At 39.5% G+C, this 11,368-nt stretch overlaps 1 protein-coding gene across 12 annotated transcripts in view; it reads left to right on the top strand.

Moving 5' to 3' along the window:
• mcf2lb (mcf.2 cell line derived transforming sequence-like b) overlaps nt 1-9,965 on the top strand; it is a 53,054-nt gene extending 43,089 nt beyond the window's left edge. For 7 of the 12 annotated variants that reach the window (XM_088083392.1, XM_088083390.1, XM_088083394.1 and 4 more), the window contains 15 exons: nt 81-173; nt 264-356; nt 521-646; nt 1,559-1,780; nt 1,892-1,984; nt 2,912-2,990; nt 3,147-3,216; nt 3,341-3,447; nt 4,539-4,631; nt 6,258-6,323; nt 6,469-6,546; nt 6,956-7,065; nt 7,490-7,602; nt 7,958-8,061; nt 8,167-9,965. In XM_088083392.1, the coding sequence (XP_087939518.1) occupies nt 81-173; nt 264-356; nt 521-646; nt 1,559-1,780; nt 1,892-1,984; nt 2,912-2,990; nt 3,147-3,216; nt 3,341-3,447; nt 4,539-4,631; nt 6,258-6,323; nt 6,469-6,546; nt 6,956-7,065; nt 7,490-7,602; nt 7,958-8,061; nt 8,167-8,246 (1,527 nt within the window). In that variant the 3' untranslated portion in view covers nt 8,247-9,965. Of the gene's footprint in view, nt 1-80; nt 174-263; nt 357-520; nt 647-1,558; nt 1,781-1,891; nt 1,985-2,911; nt 2,991-3,146; nt 3,217-3,340; nt 3,448-4,538; nt 4,632-5,178; nt 5,242-6,257; nt 6,324-6,468; nt 6,547-6,955; nt 7,066-7,489; nt 7,603-7,957; nt 8,062-8,166 lie in introns of all 12 variants that reach the window. The other 5 variants (XM_088083402.1, XM_088083401.1, XM_088083395.1 and 2 more) reach the window with 4 other exon arrangements.
• Nucleotides 9,966-11,368: the final 1,403 nt, after the last annotated feature.

The following is an 11,368-nucleotide window of genomic DNA, read 5'->3' on the forward strand; positions in this document are numbered from 1 at the left end:
CAAGATGCAAAACTCAACAGTAAAAAAATATATACACATCAATTGCACATGGTAATAATTGCTTTTTTTTGCACTTTTAGATGACAGACCTGCAGATCTATGAGAAGTATTGTCACAATAAGCCTCGCTCTGAAAGCCTTTGGCGGCAGTGCTCAGACTGCGCCTTCTTCCAGGTGAACACAGTCAGCACCATCAAATTTTTCATTAAATATTATTCACTGTATTTTATTTGACATTGTTCTTTCCTTTTTTATTTCCATCAGGAGTGTCAGAAGAAGCTGGAGCATAAACTGGGCTTAGATTCTTACCTGCTGAAGCCTGTTCAGAGGATTACCAAATATCAGCTGCTATTGAAGGTATGATCCTGTCTGTTGTTTTTATACTGGGATTCGTTGTTCTGCAGTCCTTGCTTTGAGCTGTGTGTTAAGGCACTGATCACACAGAGCGTGTTTTAGCAGCCTGGAACAGCTTTTTGTCATTGTTTTTAATAAAAGTGAGCTTATTGTCCTTCTCACTACAGGAAATGCTGAAGTACAGTAAGAGCTGTGAGGGGGCCGCCGACCTGCAGGAGGCACTGACCGCCATCTTGGGCATCCTCAAGGCTGTCAATGACTCCATGCACCTCATCGCCATTACAGGATATGAGGTGAGATATTAAACAATCACAAATCAGATGTTTTTTATAGGTCACTGATTTAAAATAGCTCGAAGGAAAGAAACATGCTAAACGCAGCGTTTGAATATGATGTTATGAAAAAGACACCTAATCTGTGCACTGGGTTACTTGCATGGTCGTTTCTGTGATTGAAAGAAGTAAAAACCAACAAAGACAAGGTGATACAAAAAGGGACATAGAAATACTAACTGTAGAAACTGAGGGAGAAACATAAGTGTAAAGCACTCAAATATCAATAAAAATAAAACAGATTTTTAAAAAAAACTTTATTTTAGGATTTTAGACATAGAGCAAGCGCTTAATATCTCAAAATTCTTGACAAATAGAAAAGAAAAAACATAACCAGTCAAATAAAATATACATACACAGCAATAGAGGGTTTACAGTTACAGTCAGTTCATTACAATCCACTACCCTTGAGGTATTCTAGTACAGTTCTCCAAATTCTCACAAATATTTGAGCCTTTTTCTTATTAGAGAACTTTAATCTTTCTAAGCACAATAAAATCATCAACTCTTTTCCACATATAATACGTGCACAGTCTGACTTCCACATAAGTAGAATAATATTCCTTGAGTTTCATACATATCTGCCAAAGGAAACACTCATGGCACCTAGTAAAAAGACAAGAAATTCAATAAAATTAAAAGACAAATTGTACACAGTATATACAATGCCTTTGGGGATTACAGGTGAAATCAACACAGCACATTTACCGGCTCACTGCAGAATACAGACACTCACAGATGTACCCCAGAACTGTACATAACACAGAGCACAGACTGGACAGAAAACAGATGCATTCAGTGGAACATTGAGTTGTTTAAATATAAAATTATGGCCTTTTATCCTACAGCATCTTTGTCTCGTTCTTTTCTCAGGGTAATATGAGTGAGCTGGGTAAGCTGCTGATGCAGGGGTCCTTCAGCGTGTGGACGGAGCACAAGAAAGGTCATGCTAAGGTGAAGGACCTGGCCCGTTTCAAACCCATGCAGAGACACCTCTTCCTCCACGAGAAGGCGCTCCTGTTCTGCAAGAGGAGGGAGGAGAATGGCGAAGGATACGAGAAAGCTCCCTCGTACAGCTTTAAACAATCACTGAGCGTGAGCGCCGCTACCTCTGCAATGTTGACATGTTTGTTGCATTTGTGTTTTATACTGCCATCTATTTACAGTTCTAAGATGTAATTTTCACCTTGCTGTTTCTTTGAACAGATGAGTGCTGTGGGCATTACTGAGAACGCAAAGGGAGACAACAAGAAGTTTGAAATCTGGTGCAACTCCAGAGAAGAGGTCTATATTGTTCAGGTACGATATAGGAATGTTGAAGGTTGATTTAACATTGCTACCCAGAGGAAAGTGGGAGAACTTAAGATCAGCGTACCGGACTGATGATTGCTCTCCATCAGTAGGTGGGTTTGCATTTAGCCTCAAATTGCGCAAATTGAAATTGGGAATAAAAATACGACTAATGGAAACACATCAGTTTTGAAAAAACTCCCATTTATCACAAATAAAGTTTTTATGCTCACCTGAGGCGGTATTTCAAGCATTTCAAAAAAGCCATATTTGGCAAAACTGCAGTGGCTGAATGTCTTTTTGCTAAGCTGACAGAGAGAAGTGTATCAGTTAATGTTCACAATCCTACATGACAGAGTTCACAGCTGAGTGTGTGTTTTTGAGTGGAGATGAGTTGGGATGTGTTCTTTAACTTTTATTCAGTGATTTTTCATGTTTTGTAGAATAATTTGCAATGTTCATGATGCACATTGCGAAGTGCCACACTTTTAAGCGGCATTTAAAATACTAATTGGTTATTTTAAAAATGTAATTAATGCTTATGAACTGAACTTATAATGTATGCAAAATTGTTTCTGAAAATATTTAATGTTATATATTTAATGATGATCTATCTTGACTGCCTCCTTAGCAGCAGTTTAGTAATGCTTGCTTGAACAACAGTAAATTTTTAGCTGCTTTTGTTAAGCCTTTGAGAAAATAAATATGTATGACAGGTTTAAGAGACAGACTAACACAGTATTGTGTTTTTATTCTTCTGTTTTTTTATTGCCAATTATAAAAATACAAAAAAACAACAACAGCTTATCCTTGAGGTACAATGCACTATATTTGAACAATAGGCATGCATATGGATTTTTACCTCCAGTGACAGTGCTAAGCATAACACATTAACCTTTTAAATATCTGTTTATAATAATATCTCTTTTGTTTCAGGCGCCAACGGCTGAAGTAAAAACCACTTGGGTAAATGAGATCAGGAAGGTTCTGACAACCCAGCTGGAAGCCTGCAGAGGTACAAACATATTTCTAGATTTAATGTTCAGACTGAGATTTGTGTTTAACCAAAAGCTGAAACAGTTATATTCTATCCATAATGGTAATGGTATTTTTGCAAACTGTTTCATCGCGGGTGTCAATAAGTGGTCATCCTCACTCTCTGTTTCTAAAGCCAACCAGCAGAGGGCACCAGACCAGGTTTTCCAGTTTCCTCCTGTGCCCAGTGGCACAGTGAGTCTCAGGTAGGTCCGAATCCCCACTTCATTTTATTCTCTCTCTCTCACAGTCCAAATGAAGTTTCATTTGTGAGATAATTTCCAAAAGCTGTTGATGCTTCTTATGCCACACTTTATTTATCATCCACAGTCCATTCAAGTCCGGTCAGAAGAGCTTTAAGAAGGGAGACGAGAAGAAGGCTGAGCCCGGCAGCCCCGATGCCAACTCCTCCTCTTCACCAAAGCCCACAGGAAAAGGTCAGTTGAGAGACTGAGAGACTTCCAGTCAGACACATAAAACTCTTATTTATGTGGTTTTTCTGTCTTTGTTTTACAAATCTACCTCTAGCATGTATAGTGCACGTATTGTACAAACTATACTAACTGTGTACCTCTTTGTGATTAACCCATGTCTTAAAGGGTAACTTCAATATTTTTCCCATGTTTTTGTGTCTAAGTGACTGTAATCTGAACAAACATTTTTACCATTAGTTAGTACCATTAGTCTGTCTTTCCACCGTTCAATCACCAAATCATTTGAAATAAACCCTTATTTCACCCAGTTAAATGTGAAAATATGTACATAATAAAATTACTGATTATTCAAATGAAGACTGATGGGTTTAGCGTTTACAATTTTATGGCTAAGGAGCCGGTTAAGGAGCTAATTAGTGCAGATGTTCTGTTCCATCAATGCAAATTCGAAACCAGAGACGGTAAATGCTTGTGTCTTCTGCAGAGTCATTTGACCTGGTGTGAATGCCGATTGTATACTTTCCCACTGCATTAAAAAGCCAGATGTTAGCAGGTTTTCTGTGTAGAGGGAATGAGGCTATAGACTCACTCGCACAGAAACAGAGCTCTACATGTGATTAGAACAAGAAAGAGGAGCAGTTTGCTGAAAAGCACAGAGAAATGCACTTCTGGTGTGAATGGCCAGGCGACGGCTGATGGGCGGGTGTGAGACAATTAACATATCGGTGCATGTCCTTGTCCAGTGTGAACATGGTGTTAGGATAAAAATCTGAGCTTTTAAGTGGCAAAAACAAGCACTTTTAATGGATGTACATGACAGTTTGGACATGCTTCAGGTAATTACATTGCAGCCTGTGTCGCGGCTGCAGCCCTCTCACTCAATACTGGACCATGTTAAAAAATGTTGTCCTCATTAGTCAGACACAAAAACAAAAAAAAGGATCCAGGGTTTAAAAATACCAAGCTTACCCTTTAACTTCTGTCTTTTCCACTTTATCATATAACTCTCCTCTTTGTTCCTTACCTCCTTTGCACTTACTTAACATACCCTTCCTTCCTTCTGTTTGTCTGTCCTGTCTTCTCCTCTTGGTCAGATGAGGCTGTGACAAGCCCTACCTCAGACAGAGCTGCTGTGGCTAAAAAGCGCTTTACTTTACAGGGCTTCAGTAACCTCAAAGCTCAGAAAGGTAACTGCAGGCCATTCAGTCAATTTTGTAACCAACATATCACCTCATCTGCATTTGTGAGATTAAAACGTTTACGTTCATTTAGACATATTCAAAGAATTATCTTGGGTTATTTAAAGACATTTTGGGAACACACTTGTTTTCTAGATGAAAAGTTAATACCACTCTCATGACTGTATGGTGATGACAGGATACCGAAAAGTCAGTTACTAATCTCAGCCAAAAAACAGTTAGGCTCATGTGTCCCCATAAAACCACAATGTCTCCCTTTTACGCCTAGCTGGTGATCTTTAGCGGTTTGGTTTTGTGGATTTCGTTAGATTTTTACAGCCAGGTTAGCTGTTTCCCACTTTTTCCATCATTTATGCCAAACTAAGCTAACCTGCTGCCGGCAGTAGTTTCATATTTACTGTACAGACTTAAGAGTGGTATCCATCTTCTCATCTAACTTAAAACTAACCTAAGTCTCTGAGGGACAGATTAAAGATATAACATACTTTAAAGACATTTGGTCAGTAGGTCAAATACTGCATGCTTCCCTCCACAGAGCCCTCTGCTACTGATGATAAAAGTTTTACGTTACCATCCATGACGATCTTCCTGTCAGCAGGTATCACACAGCTCGACCCCGGCTTCGTTCAATCCAGAACAATTCCCCTTTTACTCTTTTGACCTGTCAGAGTCGGAGAAGCACCTGTGTCATTAATAACATTAAAAAACATTAACAATAGCTCTGTCATGACACGACAGTGTGACAATGACTCAGCATGCACAATATTAGGACCCTGAAACTAAAGCAGCTAATGCCCTGCACCAAATGACTATTCAGTTTAACTGTCGCAGACAAACTTCCAATCTCATAAAGTCAAGAGAGTTTTGTCTCAGTTCGTGCACACTTTCGTGATCAATTATTTGATACAAAGTGGTCATAAAAGACTGTTTAAGCTTTCTTAAGTTGGTCTTTGTCTTCTCTTGATATCAGATCAAATCAAACATGTTTAATATTATCCTAAGTTTAGATAATTTGTCTGCAAATACAGTTTATTTTTTTCTGGATTATATTGATGCTGAAATGACTAGAATACTGTCGACATGATGCCTTTTGTGGTTCTAGGAATCTGGTTGTAGTTTTTTAAACTGTGATGCCACTTCACAATCTTAAAACCTGTGTCTCAAAACTCACATTATCTTAACATGTGAGAACGTGTCAAACGTTAGTCTTTTCAAAGTCTTCTCGTGTATGTTAGGCATGCATGTTAAAACAGCTATCATTTGTTTTACTTGCACCTTCACTTTTCCTACTGTGACAAGTCAAAATGTCTTTTTAGAAAAGGGCTTATTTTGCTGATGTTCTTTCATTGTAGCCTCAAGGTTGAGCTGCATTTTGCAGCTGCTCTCCTTATTAGATCAGTTTCCACCTGTTTTAGTCATCTTTCCTCACCCTACCTGATCCAGCTGTTTTTTTGTGCGTTTGTCATTTTAGTCAGAGCTGAAAATGTCCGGTTTACATGTGACTTTTGTGCTGTTTTTCATCAAAATGTGCCTTTTTCAATATTTTGGCTGTGATTTCTCTCTCAGATCAACAACCATTCATGTCCTTTTATTCTTTTTCTTCTTTGACGGCAGGATCTCCCACAAGCCCCGATCACAAGACGAAACGCCAGAGTGACCCCACGCCATTCGGCTTCAAAGGTAATTAGTCTTTTCAGCTGTAACTGCAAACTCTCCCTGTCTGGTTATTTGTTCATCCATGATCCCTGAGCGAAGCCTCAGCCTCAAACAGTGATGCTGCTGCAGGGTGAGTGACTGGCTGTGTTTATTGCCTCCTGTCTCTCAGATGCAGGTCCGCCCCCGCTCCACCTGAGCAGGGCCAGGTGGTTCAGCACCTCTAGTCTCTTACAGACAAAGTGGAGAGGTACACCTTGTTGGGCCCACCGTTTCACAACTAGAAACCCTTTATAGACTGTCTTTCTCAGTTTTTGCTTTGCCGTCCCACATCTTTAAGTTCTTTCAGGCTTAAAGGAAATCATAGAAATGTACACTGATACGAAGGAATTTCTGCCTGCCACTTTTTCTTTGTTTGAGTCAGAGTATAAAATATGAAGTTGCATGCCCATCTCCCCAGTCTTGAAGTTTTTCGGCAATAGTTTGTGCCATGCTGGGATTAGATTTTTTTCCTTCTCTGTTCAAAGGAGCTTTTTTTGTGGTTCTTCCTCTCACTCTTTCACTCTCCGTAGATCCGTCACTGCAGGTCACGCACATGTTTAACAGCAGCTGAAGACAGATGTAGCTGTGGACTAAACACCTGTGTCTCCTCCCCTCAGGCTGGAACAAGACCTCCCTGTCATTGGATGCCTCAGAGGAGCACGACGGCTACTCCAGTGCAGAGGATCCTCTTAACTCTGACCCAGAGGACGACAACGGCAAGAAGCTGGTGAGTCACTGTGTGTCACAAAGATGTGTCATCCTGTCTGGACTTGTATTCATCACAGTGTGAGGACAAAAATCTGTTGACACAGTCAGATATGGGTGAGGCGGAACAATTGTCTGAGTTGATGGTTTTAATTAGTGTTGTCCCAATCCCAATCCCAATTTCTAGCATTCATACAGTAGCTTGAAAAATATTCATATTTGATTGTATTACATTATTAGAGATTGTCACAATATACTAGAAGTTGACACTGAGGGCAAAAAAAATTACATATTTTTATTCAAACATAAATATAACAAGGCCATAACATGACAACGATGACTTTCTTTTTTTCACATGTTAATGTAACTCTTGATTAATTTGGCTGAATTTGATTTCTGATTTTATTGTGTATTGTTTTCTGTTTCCTAATCTTGACTTTGTGCAGTGTGTCGGCAAATATACAGTGATGGCTGACTATGAGAAGGGTGGCGCTCAGGAGCTCTCTGTAAAGAGCGGGGACATGGTGCATCTGGTCAAGGAGGGAGATGACGGACAGTGGTGAGAATACAGCTTTACCGCTGCCTGTGAGACGTGACAAATAGAGCTTTGATTTTTTTGCCTGAACCCAATTGGGCTCGGCCCGACCCAACATGCCCGGTTCGGGGCCGCACTGTAATTTGTCACTATTCCCTTGGGCTTGAATCGGGTCAGGTTCTCACCAAATTAACATTTATTTATTTTGCTTTATCTCGTTTATTTATTAATTTAGCTCTAATGACAAACACTATAGCAGCACAATTATAGTGTGTGTGTGTGTGTGTGTGTGTGTGTGTGTGTGTGTGTGTGTGTGTGTGTGTGTGTGTGTGTGTGTGTGTGTGTGTGTGTGTGCGTGCGTGTGTGTGTGTTCATGCAGGTTTGTACGTAACCTGAGCAGCTCTAAGGAGGGCTGGATGGCAGCTGCTAATCTCATCACTCTCATTGGGAAGTCTAAGTCTTGCCAGTCTCTCACCAGCTCAGGTATTCAAACAAAACAATCCCAAATAACATGTGTGACACATGAACAGATAGTAATGTAAGAGTACTTTATCTGACATTTATCCTCAAAATATGTGTTTCTACCAGAGGGCAGCGGCTCTGGAAACCTCAGCACATCGTCCAGCTGCAGTGAGACCTACACGAGTTTCTCTGACATCAAACCTTGAATTCTTCAGCACTTGCTCCATCACCAAACTGCCCTTGCGAATGCTAGCATCGTGCGGCTGACTGTCCTGTGTCGCCAGCATCGGTACTCGTCAACATTTTGACAGGTTTCCACAGAAAGCTGTATTTTTCTTTTTTTTTTCTTTCTTTTTCTTTTTCAAGTCATGCACATGCACTACTTATTAAAGTCATAATCTCGAAGATTTTAATTTAAATAAAGCCCCTTTCCAAGTGCACAAAACAACAATAAAATCCAAATTTTTTTGCCCTATTTAATGGGCAAGGTCACAATCACTATTCACTCCCAGGGCGAGTGACTTTGGAGTTGTCATGGGTATTTATCGGCTCCAGCTCCGATTGGCTTCAATTGGCAGTGATGAAAACACATTAGGACCTCTTGTTATTTGTAATCATTCCGAAAGTCGTCTATGATCTTAAGCCCATGAAAATCTGCCATGTCTATTATTCGTCAAGTAAATCTTCCACCGCAAATTACCTATTGTATTTCGCCGAACACAGAGGCCTAAAATGACAAAAGATAATGAGATGGATGGTGTGTGATAATATGAGGCAGAATAGGTTCTGTTGTTTAACCCACTTTTTCTTTTTTTTAAAGGTCAACACTGTACATCACTGCTAGTAGTATTGCAAAGTTTTTGTAGAGTGGAGTTACAAATGACTCTGAGCATCTTATGTGGTGGTAAATTTGAGTAAACTACAGACTTTGCTTATCCAAAGTGAATGTGCCACACAGACGTGGGAGATGATTTGTAAATCACATGAGGTCCTTTTGGTAAAACGAGCCCCGTGTGACCATGACTTATCATCGTAGCTGCCACCAATAAAAAAAGTAACAGATCTTTGAGATTGTCACTTTATGCTAATTTGCTACACATGCACATTACAGACTTGACTATGACGCGATTGAGCGGTGAAATACTGGATAGAAAAAAACATCACAGACACAGTATAGTAATCTTTCTCTAGTCGTACACTTGTCTGTATATTTTTTGTAATGAAGAACTGAGGATGTGTGTGTTTATAATGTAATAGATGTATGAATGGGCCAGCAGGACTGATCTCAGTTAATGCATCTATTTGAGTTCACACGAAAAGTGGAGAAACATTAGAGATCAACTTCATGTTCATCTGCACTAATTCACCAAGGCAGGAGTTTAAGATTCCCGTTACTGTAAATAAAACCAGGAGAGAGATAAAAGCGTACACCTTGTTTAATGTAAATGATTTCTCAGTCTAATCACCCTCGTCCTCTGTTTTTCCCTTTTACATGTGTTTATTTATTTGTAAGAAATGAAAAAGCCCACATACATTTAGTCACTTTAATTTGCTTCCTTTGATACAGTCTTCCTGTCGGTCATTTGTCTCTTTGTCGTCATTAGAAACCTGTTCTGCCACCAGCTGCCCCAACTTCATGTACGAGCTTTTTGTCTTGTGGGGCCTCTGACGGCCTCGTGGTCTAACTCTGTGAGTTTTCATGTACGCAACAAAATGTTTCTCCGTGTGAATAATCAGAGGTCACTGTATAGTGCTAACTTATTCCCCATGGAGGGATCATGTTCTGAATGTAGATATTGTTCATTAATATCCGTCTGTCATGAAATGTTTGAGATGCTATATTGTACATTAAGTATGGTGACGTCACTACTTTGTGACTTGTCTAATCGTTGTTTTTTTTTACATAAACGACTTGTGATAATTCAGTCACTGTCTCTTCTTTTCTCCCGTCCGTAGATGACAGCTTGATACCTGATTGCATCATGAGGTACTCTGTCATTCACCGGTGTTTTTTTCACAGTAATTTACTCAAGAATTGTACTTAAGTAAAAATTTGGGACTTGCACTTGAATTATTCTTTTCTTTTCACACCACTTCCTGCTTCTACTCCACTACATTTCTGAGGGGAACTTTTTACTTCACTATATTTATTTAGTGATTTTAATCACTGGTTACTTTACAAGTATTTTTTTGTATAATAAACACACAAGAGTTTATGAAGATGTTTTTATTATAAATTAAACTAATCGACAGTATTGTATAGTATTAAATGACTGGTCGATTAATTAATAAGTGGGTCGACAGAAATTTAGTTGCAACTAATTTAAACACTGTTTAAGTCATTTTTAATGCAAAGATGCCAAACATTTTATGGTTCTAACTTCTCAAATGAGATGATTTCCTGCTATACCTTTAATTATATTTTAAATCATTATGAAGTGTGGACTGTTCGTTGGACAAAACAAGTGTAGTGAATGTGTCACTTTGGGCTTTGGGTGATGGTGACGGGCACACAAAACAATGATTTCATCAAAAAAGAATAACCAGCAGATCAATCCATAATGAGAACAATTATTTTTTTGCAGTCCTGTGGAAAAGAGTTAATAACTGCTTCCACCAAAGCTTACTTCAATCCTGCATTTATATTCAAGTATCATATTTTATAGTATCAGAGACACGGGACATTTTGCTACACTGAGTGCTGTCATTTAAAAAACTTACTTCTTTCTTATTATACAACTTAAATCCCAATGACGATGGCAGCACATGTAGATGCAGCAGCCTGTAGCTACTCAAATCCTTAAATCCTTGCTATTTTTTGCTATATTTTGCTTTATTTTTCTACTTTATTCAGCACCATTGCCCCTTCTGCTGAAGCATGACTTTTCTAGGATAGAGAGGCACTTCCCAACATTAGGAAAAGTTGTGTGGGGTTTGGACTGAATGCAGTAACCTGCGAAAGGATCCCCACAAACGGCACATGCCGAGCGGCCTGAAAGACCAGAAGGGAGAAACGAAACAAAGCGCCAGATAAAGAGGGAGGAGAGCCGGCATCAGGGCGAGGCTGACCTGACTTGGACCGAGAGCTTTTCCCCAACCAAGCCTTCTTCTGACTAAAGCCCAGTGGCAGGAGAGTGCACAGTGGATGAGATGCGATTCAGGTTCACTCAATTAAAGGAAATCAGACTGCTGCAGTGAATGATGCATGTCTGAGGTATTCAGTGCATTTGTTGGTGCAGTTATTACACACCTAGGCGGACAACGCCTCAGACAGCTAGAGAGTAAAGATGTTTGGGACCAGAAATGAAAGTGAAACTGTTCAGCTGGG

The sequence above is a fragment of the Plectropomus leopardus genome, chromosome 10 (genome assembly GCF_026936395.1).
Source record: "Plectropomus leopardus strain MGB_pleo_1.0 chromosome 10, ASM2693639v1, whole genome shotgun sequence".
In the NCBI taxonomy this organism is placed as follows: Eukaryota; Metazoa; Chordata; class Actinopteri; order Perciformes; family Serranidae; genus Plectropomus; species Plectropomus leopardus.